General features: G+C 42.3%; 1 protein-coding gene across 1 annotated transcript in view; it reads right to left on the bottom strand.

Annotated features, from left to right (window-relative positions):
* The window catches only part of brsk2a (BR serine/threonine kinase 2a), a 155,913-nt gene that overhangs the window by 20,306 nt on the left and 114,861 nt on the right, over window positions 1-20,746 (bottom strand). Inside the window, exons 5-9 of the mRNA XM_054620048.1 lie at window positions 10,817-10,933; window positions 6,367-6,400; window positions 6,203-6,271; window positions 4,380-4,526; window positions 414-445 (exon numbers count right to left, since the gene is read on the bottom strand). Coding sequence (XP_054476023.1) covers window positions 414-445; window positions 4,380-4,526; window positions 6,203-6,271; window positions 6,367-6,400; window positions 10,817-10,933 — 399 coding nt within the window. The remainder of the gene's footprint in view (window positions 1-413; window positions 446-4,379; window positions 4,527-6,202; window positions 6,272-6,366; window positions 6,401-10,816; window positions 10,934-20,746) is intronic.

Below are 20,746 nucleotides of genomic sequence, written 5' to 3'. Positions count from 1 at the left end.
CCCCCATTAATAAACCTTGCGACTGAACCTAATTTATGATGACCTGTACCATCCATGTTCTCAAAAGATTTATGCTAGCTTTAAAAGGTGGCGGCACTCTGTTATGAAAATTAAACGAAGGGTACACTGAGGTTATGTGGGACCATCCTTCACCACATCCTCACTTGTATCCTCTCCCCTACTCCCTGTTCAGTTGACCATATGCTGCACATCCTCTTTCATGCACTACCAATTTACCCCCACATCCGAGAGAGTGGAGTCATGCCCTGCTCAAATATGCTCTTGTGTACAGGGCTGCAACTCAAAGCCATTTATCATGTGGTCGCTCCCCTATGGTCTACGACCCATGCAGAATAAGCTAAGAGAGGAGAGGAGAGGAGGGTTTTAAAAGGAAGGAAAAACAGTGTACTTACATGTACCATGTGTGCTTCTGGATCTGTTCTAACTGTAAAAGACATGACAGAAAAAACGTCAGGTCAGTACACAAACAGCGTGATGCATTTATTTTCTAGAATCTTTTGGTATAAAGACAATAATTCAAATGAACAGAATCATTGAGGAAAAAGGTAAATACACAGAAAATTTAATCTTTTGCCTGTGTGTTTGGTGCAGAATGGCTTCAGTGAACCCTGAGCATACTGGCTTAATGGAAACACAATAGTATAACAAGGCCAGATTGAATGGTGGAAGTAAATAATGAGGCCTTCAAATATTAATACCGCCAATGGGGTTAAAAAAAAAGAGCAGTGCAGCAACATTGAGTAGGAGAGAGAGGTAGTACCACTGAGCTATAAACAGAGAATACTATCTCCCTCACACAGACTGTTGACCCTGCCAAGCCCTCTGGTCTAAAGGGAATCTCCCATTCTCAATTTCATTTTCTTGCCGTCTCTCTTACTCACACAAACACACACACACACTCACTCTCTCAATACTACTCAATACTTGTCATCACACTTTTAATGTGGCCACTTTGTCACCAACACTGTCAACATGGTCTTTTGCCAACAGAGAAAAAAGCAGAAAGAGACAGAAACAGTGAGCAAAAGGGCAACAAAGGAAGATGTCTGTTAGCATGACACCACAGTGTTTTAACTGCCCACAGAGGAAAACAAGATCAATATCACTGTCGGGACTTTTTAATTTGCTCATGCTGTTGTTTTGGAACCACGGGAGATACAGATAGCAGCTCTAATTATTGTCACTCATTCAGAGGCATAGTTCTTGGGTATGCATCTACATCAATGTCTTAATGTTTCCACCCTCCCAGAGGATTTACCTCTGTGCTCTAGCACTGTCGAATGCCTTCATGTAATATTAGTGCAATCACAGAGCAGGCCAGGCTGCGGTTACTGACTATAGATGAATCTTCTGGGCTTCCACAGAGGTCATGGTATTGACGGAGACACACTGCCTGTCAGATACAGGCCAGTGGGTGACCTACACCTACCCCCACTTTTATTAAAGGCCTGGAGGCAAGAGACTGATATCACACGCAGAGTTTAAAGTGATGTGGTTTGAAATTCGGTATCACGTCAATCAGTCTCTGAATGTGACAGTGCCAATTCCAGCTGCTTTCAATCAAGCAGAGGGGAATGCTGCTGTAACACTGGTTTGACTAGGTATGAGTACGAGTGTGCGTTCAGGTATGTTTTTATCTGGGGGCTGAATTAATAACCTTTCATGCAACTTGTGCATGCAGGTCTGGTAAGTATGCGTCTCGATCATGTGGATATTTATTAGGGCAGGGAGGGACATACTGTAAGGTTGGGCAATGGGAACCTGTTCTGCTCTACAAAGCAAAAACAAAGTAACTTAAAATTTGACTAAAACATGAATATGACTTTCTTTCATCTGTCTTACCATATAAAGAATTATATTCCTATAACCAAACTGCAGTGACTAATTAAAGGTGCAATTTGTAATATCTGGGCTGTGCAGTCTGTTTACGTTTTCATAATCTTTATTGGATTAAATCCAAAGTGGCAGGAACGAGGTAAAGTCTCGTATTTTAGTCTCCCCTTCTCCGCCCCCAGAAGACTACCTTGCAGGGATGAGAGGGGGTTGCAGCTCCGGGACATAAAACCTTCAGTTAGGCGAGATGTGGTAACACGTATTCAGCCAGAGCAAACCACAGTGCCAGGGGTCAGATCCCGGGGGGACTGCCTCAATTCCCCGCCGGATCAGCAATCTTCTGGTTGCAGCCGTTATATAGGTAATATTCTCGTTTATAACATTATGGATTTAATCCAATAAATAAAACTTAAAAAGATACAAGCACCCTGTATCTTCAACGTGATAGGCCTCTGAGGCTGCTCTACGTCTTCATCCTCTCAAGTTGGACTGAGAGTGACTCACAATCGCCTCTCGAAATACAACGAGTGGTATAACAAGTCCTGTCTTGTTATACCACTCGTTGTATTTCAGGGCTAGCTGTTTAGCATGCTCATTTCAACAACTTTCTCAGCAACGCAATATATGGACGTCGCTGACGTAACCTCAACACTGTAACTTCTTCATGTGTTGTTTATAATTTTAGTTCATTTTTTTAATATCTTAAAGTAAAATTCTGGCAGAGTAGCAGCAAAAGCTGTCCCTGCAGCCTCTGACTCTGGTGGAGTTCACGTGATTAACTCCAGGGTCATTTCTCCGTGACATACAAAAACACACACACTTCCTTTATTTTCATTCCAACAACCTCTGCACTTTATCTGTGTCATCCCCATGAATATTTTATATGCCTGTGATGAAGTGCTCTTTGATATAATAAGCTACCAGTCCTCTTCATTGACCAGGGATCACCCGGACGCAGCTCTTTCCAGGGTGACTGTGTTCATTTCAATACTGAAGATGAGACTGTGTTGAGGCGGCTGGCCCTGTCGCCTCCGGGGCCCCCAGACTACACAGACAGGATATGAAGAGAAAGGCTTTTATTGGGCTAAGCTCCTTAAGCCTGGATACGTGCCCTCCCACTCAAGACTCCGAGGGGCCTTGGCTTTGTGTGTGTACTTGTGTGAATCTACTAGCAAAATGTAATTAACCAGAGGTGACAAGAGACATACTGAAACTCAGCCAGTATTTGTGGTCTGATTACCTTATCGATTAGATTCAACAAGCTACAATCGACATCATTATGAAAAATAATTCCCAGCAAAAGAATGACATGGTCCTTATGATGCCATTCCCCCCCTCCTTGGGTGTATCGGTCTCGTCTCTGACTGTACGGTCACCACTATACTCCAAGAATGCTATTTGACATTCTGTGAGGTTACAACACATCCCCAGAGCTCTGTTCGGAGGCCCCGTGCATGGGAGGGGTCTGTGGAGGTAGCATATTTTCTCCCAGAAGCTCAGTCTGTGTGTATCTCAGGGTGACCTGTCCTCGCCAGGCAGAGAGAACAGAAAAATACTGCATACCAAAGAGGCAGGGTCTTTCAAGTCAATGTTTCAACATTGCGGAATATCTGAAGGGCTGTACATTAAAGATGTAACCTCTCCCACAAATGAACATCTCTTTCTTTGTAGGTTTGTGATATTTTTGTTTTTAGCATTCATGTTATGTAAAGTCATCCTGACACTGTGAAAGATAGCTAAGGCATTGAGAAATGGAACATCAGCATCCACTTAAGGGCGGTGTCACCACATTTGCTTACAGGCAAGTGCATGAAAACAGTTTTGTTTACTGCACTGTTTAAAAAAAGAAAACACCTGGAGAACCTGGAGGGGGGTGCATACGGTAAAACTGTGGGGTTTTATTTTGTGCATGTGTGCAGAAAGAGTAACTTGAGAGCATGTCTGTATCTCTGACCGTCCTCTGCACGTGAAATGCAGGACACGAACAAAGGGCAGCAACATCTCTGCGTGAAGTCTGTATCTTTTTAGATCTCTGGCCACTTTCATTATTTACATTTCCCTTTGTCCACCTCTCTCTCCACCACATCCTGACTCTCTGCCCTTCACATGCCTGTGTTTTCTCGCTATCCTCCAGCCACCTTGCCAAGGTGATCAGTTGCTGTGTGGAGAGGGTCTGGCATTGTGATGAGTACACTAAAGAGTGCAGAGGGAGAGTACACAAACAGCAGTCCTCTCCTGAATTCACATCTTACACTTGAGGAAGAACTCAAATAGAATCAGGGATGAGGCGAGACAAACACTTTTGGAACATAGGGGAGCAAAGAGTAAACAAAGAAGAAAAGACAATGGCTGGCTTTGCCCAGACTGCTGTCCCAAATTTGAAAACTATTGTCTAAAATAGCATTGCATGTTGTAGTAGGAGCCAACATCAAAGCATGAAAAACTGTCCAAGACTAAAAACACACAAATATATGTGAACATAATCATAATGCCGTGTTATCATTCAGCCTCTTAATTAAACTGACCGTTAGTCTTTTGGTGGCATCCACTTCAATCATGCCACGGAGGAGGTTCTGACAGTCTGGAGGGATGAAATGTGGCATGTGAAACACTCCCAACTTCACCTTCTCTAGCAGATTCCTCAGGTTGTCGTCATCAAACGGCAGGGCACCCTGGAGAGATGTAAGAAAAGAGCAGAGAGTGAGAACAGGGAAAATAAATTGGAAGTGGTGAAGATGTAGATGTAGGAAGAAAAGTAGAGAAGAATCAGTTGTTTTAATGGGAATTAGAACAGAAAATAAGACTTCACCCGATGAAGGGCATAAAAAAAAAAGAATGCCTAACAAGGCTCGCTAGAGGAAGCAAAACCATATTTTAAGTCTAAATCCTGCACGACTTAAAGAACAGACTTGCTTTCTCAACTTGTTCAGCTCTCCAATTAGAGCGTTCTGCCCTCAGCCACAATGAAAAATAAATAATAAACAGCAGTAAGCTGAAAACGGGGCTTTTCTAATAATTACCCAGCGTACTCATGTACCTCGTTCATTTAGCATTCTCTCATCAGAGTCATTTATCAGAGCGAGCTGACACCTCACAGATGTGGCTGTTTGATGAATGACAACCTCCACCACAAGACAAGATGGAGGGGGAGAGTAAGAGGAAAAGGGGGAGAAAGACAGAAAGAAAGGCTGAGAAATGAAGAGAGGTATAGAGAAATAAGGGGGGCAGGCTTGTGTAACAGATGATCTGAGCGCAGCCTAACTGCTGGGGAGTATGCGTGTCTCCCACAATCAGACAAATGGTTATCTCGCAGCTAGACGACAGGACGAAACAGGAGAAAACAAAATCCATCTGCAGTCAAACAGTGGCGGGTAGAAACTTTTGTTTGGAGCAAGAGAAGTACGGTCACAATGGAGACAACAGTAAACAACATTAGGTTTACGCAACACAAGAGTACCACGGAGACTGTCCTTAATACTTGTGTACACACACACACACACACACACACACACACACACACACACACACACACACACACACACACACACACACACACACACACACACACACACACACACACACACACACACACACACACACACACAAACACACAGATGAGACAGAAAGAAACTGAGTGAGAGAGAAAGCGGCAAAAACAAAGACAAACACACAGGGCCTGTGGCCAAAAGCCGCCCTGTCAGCGTTGATATTTATTTTGGGCTCTCTTCTTTCAGTTTTGCTGCATGAATTATTCATGGCACAGGAGTGTGTAGGAACTACAGTACAGCTGTTGATGAAACAAAGCTTCAGGGCTGCATGGCTGGGGAACCACAAGGCATAATGTAGCTGGAGAATAGACCTGATTATGGAAACAGCGTTGCATGTGGATACAGGATAATGAATAAAAAGATGCCTCTATTCTCTGATCTTCTGTTGCGCAAGACTTTCAGCTTGAGGGAGTTTCTGCAACACTTTTCAAGTGAGACCTTCTAAGTGATATGATTTTGAATTTAACTTCCTGAACCCTGATTTTCTGGTTGAGGCTCTGTGGCAGCTTCAAGCTCCCCCCATCTTCCCAATTCCATTACAGTAAGGTCAACCTCAAGTCAACAGCCGGGAAGCTGTTTTTTTTTTGCTGAGGGCAAAAGTTGGGAATGTCCTGTCACCAGGCTCACTTGCTCTTTGCCTTTGATCCATTACAGCTGTTAGAAAGACTGGACATACTGCTTAGCTATGAAGGCGAGGCAATACTCTATGCTTTAATTTTGTTCTATCATTTCTTCAGTGAACTTTAAACTGTATGTCAGTCCAATCACCATCAGTTAGTAAAGAACAAGCTGACACTCACCACCAACAGGGCAAAAAGAATGACCCCACAGCTCCAGACGTCTGCTTTTCTCCCGTCATACTTCTCTCCCTAAGGACATGAGTGTTTTTTTAGTGAGTGTTAGAGTTGGTTCAAATAAGATGATGCACTATAAAAAGAAGATGAATCAGTTAAAAGTTACTCACCCTGATGACCTCTGGACAGGCGTAGTGTGGGGATCTGTAGGGAAAACAGAAAAAGAAAACGATGTGTACTGCTGTACTGCAAAGTACGTCAGGGTTATACAATCACGACTCAACACACAAACAGTCATACACCTATGTATAAAAAAGTGAAAAGAACAACTTAGGGAGACAATAAATGTCTCAAGTGAGCATAGATCAAGTTGTGCTTTAGGAGTTTAGACATCCCGAGGGTGTTTGGACGTCCTCCCATCCGCTCACTCAAGGGCATCCTCTCACAGCAGACAGTGAACAGACCCACTAATCTTTACTGCACCTGGATGGGCTGACAGTAAACCCAATGACTAGATTGACACATCAATATCGTATTAAGATTTATGGAGCTACCTCGCAGCGGCTGCTCCAAAAGCCACCGGTTATGAGAGGCTATGAAGTGACTTGTCACTCTATACATACACAGTGGTACTTTTGCATTTCTTTGACATTGCCAGATTGACAAATCCAGTCGCGTGAAATAAAAGGAAACGGGTAATAATAAGTGCTTTACATAAATCTAAAATTAAAAAGGATGGATGTTTTTTTGTTTCTCTGATTTAGGGCAAGGCTCTGCTCTTTTTTGACATACCCACATGTGACGGCAAACAGAAAGCAAATCAGGCACCTGTCCCCCCCGAACCCCTCAGCCTGATGATACGTCCTCCGCATCCTCCTCCCGCTCAGTCTAATCCAACACCAGGATATTTGTCTCTAATGAGACACTATCTGAAGTCTGTAAACATGGCGCCCATTAGGTCTGTTGTTGTCTCCTGTACTCATGAATATGAGCCCTGACGGCGCGGCTTCCTCTGGCTGTCAAAATACTGGCCGATAACAAACACGGCCGCCATGTCAACGGGAAGTTTAAACATGATGAGCCTATGCAAATACGGCCCGCCTGATTGCAAGTGTCATAGTGCATTATGCAGATGAGCGGGGGAATGAAAACAAAAAAAGAAAACAAGCCTGAGATTTGCAGTAGTTATTCCTTGTGAGGGCCACTGCACACCAGCCACAGCTGGAACCAGCGTGAATATAAGCAGATTATCTGCAGGGGCTTTAGGTCCCAAACACAGGGTGAAGGTAGAGACTGGAAACAAGAATCTGAGCTGAATCCTAATTTGTCAATATTAGAACACTAAATCAGTCAGCCATATCATCTTCAGCACATGCTTTGAATGAACTCATCTCTCTTCTACTCTGACTCATAATTCTATCGCTTACTTTCCATATGTGTCCACATTTCGTCAGTTTTTGTCAGCTTTTTAACATTCCCGTACTGAAACACTCCATACTTGTTCAGTCTCTTCACTGTGGGACTCTTTTAAACGACCAAAGTCACGCGGCGAGGATCCATGAGTATTCATGACCCTTCTCTCCTGTTGTGCTTTACCTCCATTTAATGGCCTAACTTAATAAGAGTTGTAGATAAAGTTAATTTAATTGTGTCATACCTTACCACATAAAAATGCTGGCCACATATAAAAGCCCATATGTCATGAAATTTATATTATCATAAAAATCCCTGTGCTGCTCACACCAGGTGTTCAGATTATAAACCAGGATGCAGGACGCTATAAGAGCCACTTCCCTCTGACCAGAGTGAAAAATGCAGTCTTTTGAAGAACAGTTGTGCATGGCTTGACATAACATTAGTCCTTTCTTGCTCATTTACTCTCTCAGCCTAACAACACTAACATCACATAAAATGCATTAACAGACAGAACAGTGTTATTCTGAGGGGCAACACATAGCAGTCACAGTGGGACATGATTCTGCTGTGAATAGTTTGCCCGACAGCATAAAGACAGAAAACACATTTTGTTTATGATCTGAGTTTGTAGGGAAACAAAAATAATGAAAATGCACAAAAAACTTTTTCTTTATTTGAAACTAAAGGGCTTATCAGTGTTAGACTGATGCAGAGAGATTTATTAAAGTTTACCATAAGATGTTCCTTACAGTATACGCACAACATGGCCTACCGTTTTCAAGGAGAGCATCGTGAGCTCTAGAGATATGAACATGGAGCAGTGGAAAAAATCAGCAGTGGAAGAATCAGCAGTATTTGCCAGCAATATTGAGACACGCAGTTCATCGTTATGAAAATTCATCTTCTCAAACCAAATTTGTGCGTCTCCTCGCTGCTTACAATATAATTTCCTTTCATCAATCAAAGCAACAGAACTAAACAAACAGCAAGCACTGATGAACTCGCAGCTGGGCTTACGCAGACAGACAGAGAGAGAGAGAGAGAGAGAGAGAGAGAGAGAGAGAGAGAGGTTGAACGTGTGTTCCTGGATCCATATTTGTAATGTGCTTGTCGATGCCTCTGCTTGTCTATACATGTGTATATGCCCGCATGTGTTAATGCATGTGCTCGGAGGCTCCCCCTTACTCTACCTGGGGGCGAGTCAGTCTCATCTTCACTCAGCTCCATTACCCGTGGCAAATGGAATACATTTGCGTCAGACTACTGCATGGTGAGAGGGGGCCAGATAAATGTGTTTAATTAAAAACTGTCATATCTACACTTAGAGCTGGGACAGTCAGAAGAGCATGAATAATCAATAACCACACATGCATTGAATGGCACATTCTCATGTATTAGGCAAGGCAAGACACACACACACACACACACACACACACACACACACACACACACACACACACACACACACACACACACACACACACACACACACACACACACACACACACACAGAGCAGCATGCAGTGATGGAGCTGAGAGTGGAACGGAAACTGAACTTCTTTGCTCAGCTGTGTGTGGCCTTCATCTGTGCATCTGTAAGTCAGCGCTGTGTTCTCATCAGCAACAAGTATATTTAGCGCTGTGTAAATGTATGCGGGGGACTAAGCAGATGCATTGCACCTGGATCAGATAGAAGCAGAATGCAATCAAATACAGATACAGTTGGTATACTAGTACTAGGATACTGCAAAAAGCTGAGTAAGAGCTGTCGCAATCTGTCGCCTTTCTAGGAAAAGATAAAAACTTAAGTGTGGTCATTGCGGCTGCAGAATGACTCAATTTTGCACATTTGACTTGCAAATAGCAATGCACAGTGCTCTCAGATGGCCTGATCTCTACCGATGAGTCATGAGAGCTTAGGCACTGCGCTACTGCCGGGAAAATTATGCAACAGTTTCAACTGCGTGTGTGTGTGCATGCACATGCTTAAATGTGCGTGCGTGTGAATTATAGAAAAGGAGTCAGAGACAGACAGAGAGACAACCAAACAAGAAGAGGACAAAGGGTCCTAGAGGTCAGTGATGAATTAAACCGTGCCAGAGCTGTGTGCACATGTGTGTTTGCCAGATTGCGTGTGTGCAAGTGTGTGTAATTTCAGTTGTGGCTGATTTGGAGGTATAATCCAGATGAGGACAGATGTCACAGGGCCTCTCTATCTCCCAGCCCTGCACGCAGTGTCATGTGTATCAACAGAGCAAAGATTCTCCCAGAGACATCCAGATCACCAAAAGGACCCCTCGGTTTACATCTACTGGCCTATCCATAGCACCGCAGCATCTCTGGATTGATTTAGATGTTCTTCACATGTTGTTCTAACTGAACATATTTTTTAAATCTACAGATGACACACATAAATATATTTCCTTGTGTGGCTTCGAGTGAAGCATTCTCTCCAGGATTCCATATAAATCACAAAATCGGTTACATTCTCTATGTGTTTTAAGTTGTGAACTATACCAAGGAAGATTGATCAAGTCCCATTAGCTGAGCAAACCTGTTTCCCTCATTAGGTGAGCAAAATATAACAAAGAATTGGCTGTGCTTATGTGTTGACATCTCATTTCCAGAGTGAATTCCAGGTAAATGAGAGTGAAATTAACCTCTTGAGTTGTTTCAGTTATTGACAAATGTGACTGCACTGTTCACTATGCTTCAGGGTTGAATAAAAACACACACAAAACTCTGAAGTGGATGACAATATTGGAGAGAGTTTGAAAGTGACTTTTCCTGCAAGAGAATTCATTGCAGTCTCGTGGGATTGATGGGTCTGGCGTGGACACGACGGCCGGAACATAAAACCCAGCTTCAGATATGAGGAGACGTAGGGAAGTAATGTGTGGCCGTGGCCTTGGCCCTGCTCACAGCCTGATAGCGCTCTCTGTGAGAGACACCAACAGTCTCTCCTCGAAGATCAACACGGCGCGATAACAGCTGCTTTGAGAACACGGCACCTCGCAGAGGGCTTGATAGCTCCACTCATCATTCTCTATTGCTTCTCCACTCTTCTCTCCATCTCTCTCTGTTGCATACCGGCAAATCCGTGTGCCCTCCAACTATGTGCTATTTTTACCTTCAGGACATTTTTAGAATCATCTCAATTTATTGCAGATGATGGGAGTCAGACATTGCTTCAATATCACTTACCCACAGCTGGTTTCCAGCAGACTGTCTCCAACCTGAAGGGAGGCCATGCCGAAGTCTGCTATCCTGATGTTGTTCTTTTCATCTAGCAACAGGTTCTCGGGCTTCAGATCCCTGTGGCTGAAAGATAGTGAGGCAGAAACATCACCGGTTAATGAAACATGAAAGAGCTCATTATAGGTTCAATAAACTAGTGAAACAGAGGAGAAGACGTGCTACATAGTCTATACAACACCTGTGGATCCACATCGGTGCACAGACTGTGAACAACGCAGCATCTTAACCTGTTACTGAGCGCCCTCCTCCTCTCAGCAACACCTCTCTCTTTGATCGGTCCATGCTGGAGCTAGGGGGCTCCCACCTCAGCGCTGGGCTGGTACAAGGTGTGACAGCCCCCTGCTGTGTCCTTTTCTCCTTTGCCCCTCATCCCCTTCCTCTCATCTCTCAGACAGCCACCAGCAAACTGTCGGAGTAAAGGGGGGAGCTGGCCGCAGAGGTGGTGTTCATTAGCTGCCATTCATTACCGCCAAGCACAGCAAGGGGGATAATATCCAGCGGACATAGTCTCCCTCCTTTAACGGGATTATGGAGAGGAAGATCTTTCTCATATCGCGTACGCTGTTGCTGTGTCGGAGGTTAAAGTCTCAATTTTGATGAGTGACTGTTCAAAAGCAGAAAAGTGTTTTTATCGTGTATTTAACATCTCTTCAGGGGTCGAGGGTTGTATCACATCACACTGTGCAATTCTTGTGATATCCAGCAAGGCTGAGGGAAGCACCATAGATACACATGTATGTGTTCACACACTGATATCTATCCATCTTTCTAATCTGCATCCTTAAATATGTGTGTACTTGCTTACCTCCCTCTGCTTTTTGTAATCAGGGGGAGAGTTAAAGAGCCACGGGGCTGTCAGCATGTCATGAACTAGACTTTCATCTGCTCTTTAGAGTAATGATAGAAACGGGAGAGGAACAATAGCTGGATGTGTCTGCCTTTGAAGAGTGCCTCATCACAATGGACGTTTAACCTTAGATGACATCAGCTGCTGTACAACCCGTTTCCTGTCCTGAGGGATAAACTGTCAGCTGGTTTGTTATCACACTGGCAGTGTCTGTGATCCCGGTTATAATTGAAATAAAACACAGATAGCATCTAAAACAGTTCTCCCCAGGCATAAATCCTCTATCAATTCACACAACCATCACTTGGCAGTGATGTCAGCAGCCTGCAAGTTAGTCTTTTAGCTAATACTGTCAACTCACATGAGGAAGGAACAAACATTTACTTTCGTCAACATGCCTGATTAAGTAATGCCCTAAAAATATTTTCCCCTCCCAGCAGCTAAATGATTTTGACAGCTGAATTTTAACATGACAAAAGATCAAATCGTAACTTTGTAGACTCAAGGGCCAGAAGGAAGTTAAATAATTTGATGTGACATCAGTGACAACATATTATTTAGCAACAGCAATGACAGCGCTGACTGTGGCTATTGTATAAGAGAGTCTTTAAACATTGTTTGCTAGCGACATCAGATAACCTACTGACGGAGCCCAATCATAGAACCACATTCACAGAATCATAAATATCTGAGTACTCTTAAACTGTCAGCCTTGGATGCAAAAATGCACACTAAATCATTACCCAAAAGACCCATAAACATGGTACTTTCATTGTATAATCACAAGCCTATCACATGTAAAACACAAAGAGCCAAACCACAAGAGATTGATCTACAAACGAAAGAAGGCAACAGCGTATTTATTCACCGACAGCATCAAGGGGACAAATTGCATCTGGATGCTTTATTGGTTGTCAGGACCCTGGTATCCATAATAGGACATTAAACTGCCTATCTGACACATTAGGCTGCACTTTGCAACTGTAATCTTGCGCACACAGCAGGCCTTGCAGCAGGGATATCTCAGTGTTGAATTCATATGTCATACAGGAGGCGACGCCATGAAATGAATTCAACAGCTGCAATGAGCTTGAATGTAACTGTAGTTTTTCTTTCCAGAGATGTGGAAGCTGTGCAACATTAGCAAGTCTCGAAGGAATCACTTCTTTTTTTTTTTTTTTTTTTACTCTAAATGTCATGAATGCATTTACTTTTTGCAGAGGTGTTTTGAGCAGGAAAGGGAACAATATAAATGTTAGTGCTACGCTCGGCCAATGTACAATACAGTAGAGGTATAGAACATAAATACAAAAATACCAAAGGAAGGCCACTATTAAAGCCTGACTATTGTCATTCATCAAGTTAGCAAGATTTTTTTTCTATAACATAGTTTTAGCTGGATCTGTGCTGCATGCCTCACGGTTCACCGTGCACTGTGCTCTTACGTTGCCGTGCAGTGTAATTTACAGGCCACACGTGCGTGTCTACATGCTGCCTGAACAAGGTTTGCACCCCAGTGGGGCTGTTAGACATGATTCTTGCAATTTAACACCAAGCTCTTAATTGCCTGTGATCATTTGCACGTACCATGATATGTAATGTTTTACAGAAGGTTGTAATGGGTCTATCCTCTTGGGGCTCACATCCCTATATTATCACAGACATATTTATGGTGATGAGCAGTTTGATAACTAAATTCTCAAGCCAAAGGAACATATACTTTTACCATAGTGATACATTTGACATTCACTATATATAATATTGCCTCTCGTTAAGCCACAACAAGCTATGTGGCACTAATTAGCTAAACTGGAACACTTGAAACTAACACTAATGGCTCAAATGCTTATTTTTGACATATTATCATGCCTGGGAAATAGCACACCTGTTTCTGCCTTTTCATGAAGTACTAAAGCTATGCTTGTACCATTATTGTTAGTTGAAGTGGGGTTTTTAACAGTGCTGAAATGCATCCATTTAGCCTCCAGCACACCTCTCTGTCATTCTTCTCTTTTTAGCTTCCCTTTTTTCTCTCAAACTTAACAAGGCTTCTGTTGACCTAATTAGAGAGGGACCAAACACTTTCACTAAAAACGCTTTAAGCTATTATTTCATCGCATAAGCAAAAGAGGACAACATTCTGACTGCTGCCTAAGATGTCGTAGGCACAGTCCTTCATTAGCCAATGGGGTTAACTGTGTATTAAAAACAATAAGGGATAAGGAAGATAAAGCTTACAGCAGGAGATTGGTGAATGTGTTTTTCTGCCATATTATTGTGTAGTCAATGTTTTTTTCATCTTCAAATTAGCCAAGTTAAGTCCCCATTTACAACACGATTTATTCACGCTATAGGTAGAGAAGAAGGCCAGGTGGGTTCAAATAGGTGCCACTGGTACTCAAGTGTGGTCACAGAGAGTTCCTCATAAATTTAAGGTCTCTATTATCTCTGTGAAAGTAAATTTCTGAACTTATTTTATATAGATGCGAACAAGGAAGGGACAGATTGTCGGCACATGTCCTTTTCTACACTGCACCGCACAGTGTTTTGCATGTTAGCTATCATTCAGCCAAACATTGATAAACAACGAAAAAGCTACATATGTAACGGTCTAGCTGATGCTTATTTCCAGCCCCCTGACCACTAGAATATACAAAAAAGATTCAGACAAAGCAACATTAAAAAGCCATTAGTGGTCACTAAACAAGTGTCAACTGCCTTCGTACATTGCCCATGCTCTAATTATTGTCTGATCGTGTTATGTCAACAGATATCAACACACTATATCAACAAAGATTTGCTTATAATGTGAATTGTAATTAGTCAATAAAAGAACAATTTAAAATGCAGACAGTTTGTTCCTTAAGTGCCAAAGTTGAAGCTATTCCCACCCATCATATCCATTTTGGTCAAATTTGATCACACATCCTCATCAGGGTCTTGGAAGTTCCCTTGGATAGTTACTGTACAGTGCTAAATGCCTCTTCTCTTTCTAATAGTGTCCTACACATTTTAGTACTTTCCTCTTATATCATTTACATTTAAACTGGATTAGAATTGAGAGGAAGGCCCACAAGATAATCTTTTACACACAAGATTTGCTTCAAAGAGCATTCCGTTTTATGCCATCTGGGACACTTCTTTCTATTCCTTTGGGGTTTTGAGCAACACTGGGGAAGCAACGCATTGTTGCATCTAATGCAGTGAGTAAGTAAGTGGGATTACAATGATGGCTAGTTTTGTAATAAACAAACTATTTGCTTTGTTGTGCCAAATCTGTGTGTGCAACCCAGCGTTTGCTCTTAATCCAGAGGAGTTTGACTGAGGAAGATAGGATGAGCAGCGGACCTTCAAGGCATAAACAGACATGCTGTCAGAAAAGCATTGGAGTGAAGGAGTGGCATAGATATTAAAAACCCGTAGCAACATCAGCCATCCAATATAGACAGCCATGGTGCATGGTGGTGCAGTATATCTTTAAAAGAGTCCATTGTGCCGGTCCAAAATTAGAAAAGCGAATACTCAATATCTACAGTATATCTTTCTTTTTTTTCATCACCTTATCTCCACATACATGACAGACTTTCTTGCTAAACTTCAACCCTTATAACCACAAGCCCATTCCCCCTAAATCAAACACCATAAACCAACCTACTACTTTTTGTCTCCCTCTGGCTCCATTTTCCGTACCCATTTTATCCATCCCATATCCATTTCTATATTCCATCTCCTCTCATCATCAACTTCCCTCCTCTCACCCAGTTACATCTCAATGCTTTAACGGTCAATGCAGGAGAGTGAAAATATCAGGCTATTTTAAAAGACAAGGAAAGAAAAAGAAAATGTCCATTCTGTGTTGTTAGCGGCCATCAGCCATAATGATGATAGGCTATAAGTACAGGCTTTCTGCAGGGAGGCAGACAGACAGACAGACTGTCATCTGAGAAAACTCTCCTAAAAATGTCAACAAACACAGCCACACACAGCCACAAGGGCATGGGCTGCTATTGATAGAGGAATGGACGCACAGAGGATTGAGGAAGACACATAGGCTTACATGAATTGAATGCTGTAGAAAGAGGAAAAAAGATGAGAAACATAGAAGTTGTGTGTCTGTGTGTGTGTGTTTCCATCCGCCTTTATGCTAATACTTGGGAGTTGGGCGCATCGAGGTAAACAGCTGGTGGCAAGTTTCCATTAAACCATTGCACAAGAAGAGCGCACAACAAGATGCCATAATTAAAAGAGCGTCAGTCAAACCTCAAACGATGGAAAACAATGTAGAAAACTTTAGAAAACTTAATACATGGGGACAGACATGGAACAGACTTTACGCCTGTTTCATGTATTAATTTGAGGAAGGTTATAGCCTCCTCGTCGATCCAGACACACCTGTTGCTGTTTTCTTGTCTCATAAGTGAAGTGGAAGTCTGAGTGATAAATAAGTTGCATGCTTCATGTACGGCATATTTAATGGTCTAAGTGTGCATTTCTTTTTTTATTCTTTTATCAACTTTTTCTACCACAGCCAAGCGCAAAGAACTTTGAGGCAATATTTCAACTTTCAGTCTGAGGCTTCCACTGTTTTATTAACGCAACCAACTGAAAATTGAGATAGAAACAGGTGGAAGACAACACACTGAGTGAAAGGGAGAGAGACGGTGGGACACAGTTCGAATTAGGTCTGTATTCCGCTTCACTGTCTCTACTGATGTACCAAAATACTTTTGGTTTTATTACCAATATTGAATTTACATGCTATTTTTGGATGATGGGGATGAAATACCTTGATTTATCAATTATTCTATTCACTAGTTTAGTCAAAAATACCACATTACAACCAACTGAAACTGCTCCCGTGTGCCAAGCATATAGGTGAGCTTCATAGAGCTAGTGTTTGTTTTGTCTGTTCTGGGCTACTGTAGAAACATGGCCGCCGGCTCCCTTTGTAGATATTAAGAGCTCATTCTAACCAAAACACAACAGTTCTTATTGTCAGGTGATAAAACACTAAAGAAATCATAGATATTAATATCATATTTCACTTTTGCTAATATATCCCCCTAAATGCTACAAACTGTTCCTTTAAGTAAACTATTTTAATTATTTAAAGAAAATCTGCTTAATAACAATATCTATCACTGTTCCAATATACAATGACATATGCCATGGTGGAAAAAAGCTTTCTGGAGCTATGAGCAAGTAAGGCTGTAGACAGATGCTCTCTCAGACAGGCCCTTGGAAGAGAAGAATAAAGCAGCTAATGGCAGTGGTAGAGCGTGGGAGACAGAACAAGACAAAATGTGGATATGGATGATGTGCATGATTATGCGACTGCGTGGGTTTAATGTGACTTCTGGACCAGGTGTTTGTTTGTGAACAACACCTCTCGACCTTACTTAATGGGATGATTGAAGTCACTTTATGTGTTACCAACAAAAACTTACTTTGTATTGAACAAACAGACGTTGAGTTGTTAACTTGGCCACAAGGGGAAAGACCAAAGTCATTACTAAACAAACAGAACAGGAGTGAGAAAGAGGAAAGGGTGAGTAGTGGTCAGGGTGAACCGTGCTTTTTATGTGCTGACGGTTTGTAAGTGTGTTTGCTCATGCCAATGCTAATATAGGTGAAAAAAAATCTCTGCTCGTACACCATATGACAAAATGGTATAATAGGAGTGGCTGGACAAAATGAGCAGCAGGGACCGGGGTGTATTTGTTGTCAACCCTAGCTCGCTTGACCTCCTATCTTGAGTATAGTCTCAGTGCGGCTTCAGAAACACTGACAAAAATCAATACAGTATACCTTCATTGCTCACATGAGAATAGAGACATTGCACATTAGGTTTATCACAGGAAATCAGAGCATACAGGGCTTTCTATTTTAAGTAAGAGTGAAGTAAAAAGGTAGCCAAATGTGTAGATGATGATAAATGCCAATTAACTTCTCATCGTCTGTTTATTTGGTTCAAACACTGGGTAAAAAGCACTTAATCATCTTGTGAGTGCACAATGAAAAGATACTTTGCTCTTCTCAATCATTCTGTGTCTCTGTTGGGTGTTTGCAGTTAGGGCATGCTGCCACATCGACTTCTCTGGAAAGTGTCTACTGTGTAGCAGATGTGGATTTTGTTGAATGTCAAAACGGACAAGATGCATCTGAAGCTGTTGTGGGGATTCCCTCTCAGGTAAATATTAAAGTAAATTATCTGCAATATTATCCTCTATCTGCGAGGCATCCACTTTGTTATTGTGGCCTTTGAATCCTTCAGTATGAGCAACAACTGAATCCAAAGCAGCTCTAGGAGAGCTGTTCTGTAGCTGACCCTGACCTTTAACATTCCTGCAGATGGATTAAAAGAGAAATGTTCACATTGATCAATAAAATATCATCATGTGGGTTGTGGTCTGTCAATCAGGCTCTCTCTGTGTCTGACTCATACATTGCAGATCTCACATTGGAATTGACTTTACTAACAATATCCAAACACAAGACATGCCTTTGTGAGGAGAAAAGAGCGACAGTTTAGACACTGTATCTACACTCACCCTCCACTTTATTAGGTACACCTTGCTAGTACCGGGTTGGACCCCCCTTTTGCCTTCAGAACTGCCTTAATTCCTCGTAGCATAGATTCAACAAGGTGTTGGAAACATTCCTCAGAGATTTTCCCCGGGCGCTTCTTAGCAGCCCACTGGGTTAATGGGTTAAATGCAGAGAATTGTAAATGTCCCCGCTGTGGGACTAATAAAGGATTGATTATTATTATTATTATTATTATTGACATGATAGCATCACGCAGTTGCTGCAGATTTGCCGGCTGCACATCCATGATGCGAATCTCCCGTTCCACCACATCCTAAAGGTGCTCTATTGGATTGAGATCTGGTGACTGTGGAGGCCATTGGAGTACAGTGAACTCATTGTCATGTTCAAGAAACCAGTTTGAGATGATGTGAGCTTTGTGAAATGGTGCATTATCCTGCTGGAAGTAGCCATCAGAAGATGGGTACACTGTGGTCATAAAGGGATGGACATGGTCAGCAACAATACTTAGGTAGGCCGTGGCGTTTAAACGATGCTCAATTGGTACTAAGGGGCCCAAAGTGTGCCAAGAAAATATCCCTCGCACCATTACACCACCACCACCAGCCTGAACCGTTGATACAAGGCAGGATGGATCCATGCTTTCATGTTGTTTACGCCAAATTCTGACCCTACCATCTGAATGTCACAGCTTAAATCGAGACTCATCAGACCAGGCAATGTTTTTCCAATCTTCTATTGTCCAATTGTGGTGAGCCTGTGCGAATTCCTCAGATTCCAGTTCTTAGCTGACAGGAGTGGCACATGGTGTGGTTTTCTGCTGCTGTAGCCCATCTGCTTCAAGGTTCGACGTGTTGTGCTTTCAGAGATGGTATTCTGCATACCTTGGTTGTAACGAGTGGTTATTTGAGTTAATGTTGCCTTTCTATCATCTCAAACCACTCTGCCCATTCTCCTCTGACCTCTGACATCAACAAGGCATTTTCGTCCACACAACTACCGCTCACTGGATATCTTCTCTTTTTCGGACCATTCTCTGTAAACCCTAGAGATGGTTGCGCGTGAAAATTCCAGTAGATCAGCAGTTTTTTAAATAATCAGACCAGCCCGTCTGGCACCAACAACCATGCCACGTTCAAAGTCACTTAAATCCCCTTTATTCCCCATTCTGATGCTCGGTTTGAACTTCAGCAAGTCGTCTACACCACGTCTAGATGCCTAAATGCATTGAGTTGCTGCCATGTGATTGGCTGATTAGCTATTTGTGTTAACAAGCAATTGAACAGGTGTGCCTAATAAAGTGGCTGGTGAGTGTGTATTACCATACAATGAAGATTTTCTCTCACTGCCTCAGTATTCATTATAACTATAGCCTACGCACAATGTCTTTCCCATGTCTGTTTTCACCCTTAGCTATCTTTGCCTCATCTCCCTCTTCAGCTATCCCTGTGTGCCTTACTTTTTCCCTGCTCTGTCTCAACATAAAAAGAAAACTCTGCCTAAATCAGAGCGCTATCTGAATCAGGCAGCAGAAACACTGAGTCATAAACAGCCCTCTACGCTCTTTCATTCATATCTCTGCTTACATCCATCTGGCTCAAGAGAGATATTTGGGGATAGGACGTGGGCGGAAGCATGAGGCAATGAGAAGAAGTGAAAATGGGAGGTGAGCAGAAAAGGAGGGTTAAGGAGCATGTGTTTACCCCCCTATGCACAGTGAGTCACAGAGGAAACGAGAGCACTTCTAATGGCCTGTGTAGGTCCCCATCGCAGACAAGTAGAAACGGAAGAAATGATTGCAGAAATGCGTTTTATAGAGGGGATGCGGGGATTCTCCAATAGAAAAGGAAGTGAGAAGGGTTGCATCTTTCTGTCTGCTGGCTCATAATTGAGTTTGGGAGGAGGGCGAGTGGGCGCAGAAGCACTCCAAAATAATCCTCCTCATGATAAATTTACATGGCTTTATTTTCTTTGCGTGGTTAGTGAAGGGATTTGAGGAGCCAAGACAGAGAGACAACAGCAAAGCAAATCAGGAAGGGAGAGATACATCTGCAAGTGGATGTTACAACAAAAGAGCTGTGATAATCTATGTATGTGCGTGCACTTAATGTCAGTCCCAGGTGCTTTCTCTTAATTGGTCTAATCTGTTCTTCTCACAGTCAGTTATTTACACACACTGATAAAAGACTTCTAACTTTCATTCCCTTAGGTGGGACCGTTTTGTTCTATTTCCAGTGGTGCAAAAGTTATCTTCCGTTTTTTTTTTATTCTCTATGAGAATTCAAGATGGAATCTATGAACTACCTGTTTGATGGTTCACAGAAGAAAATGATCACAAGTGCATCGTCCCAAGATAATCAGTAAAATATAAAAAATAATTCTGACACAAGGATGTAGTAGCCACCACAATGCTTGTGTTATTAAATAGCAACAGCCATAATGTAATTTCCCCTTCAATGAACTATACTGCCCAAAAATAC

This window comes from Anoplopoma fimbria, chromosome 19, assembly GCF_027596085.1.
Source record: "Anoplopoma fimbria isolate UVic2021 breed Golden Eagle Sablefish chromosome 19, Afim_UVic_2022, whole genome shotgun sequence".
NCBI lineage: Eukaryota > Metazoa > Chordata > Actinopteri > Perciformes > Anoplopomatidae > Anoplopoma > Anoplopoma fimbria.
Note: the sequence above shows the minus strand (reverse complement) of the source record. Positions and strands in the feature narration are given on the sequence as shown.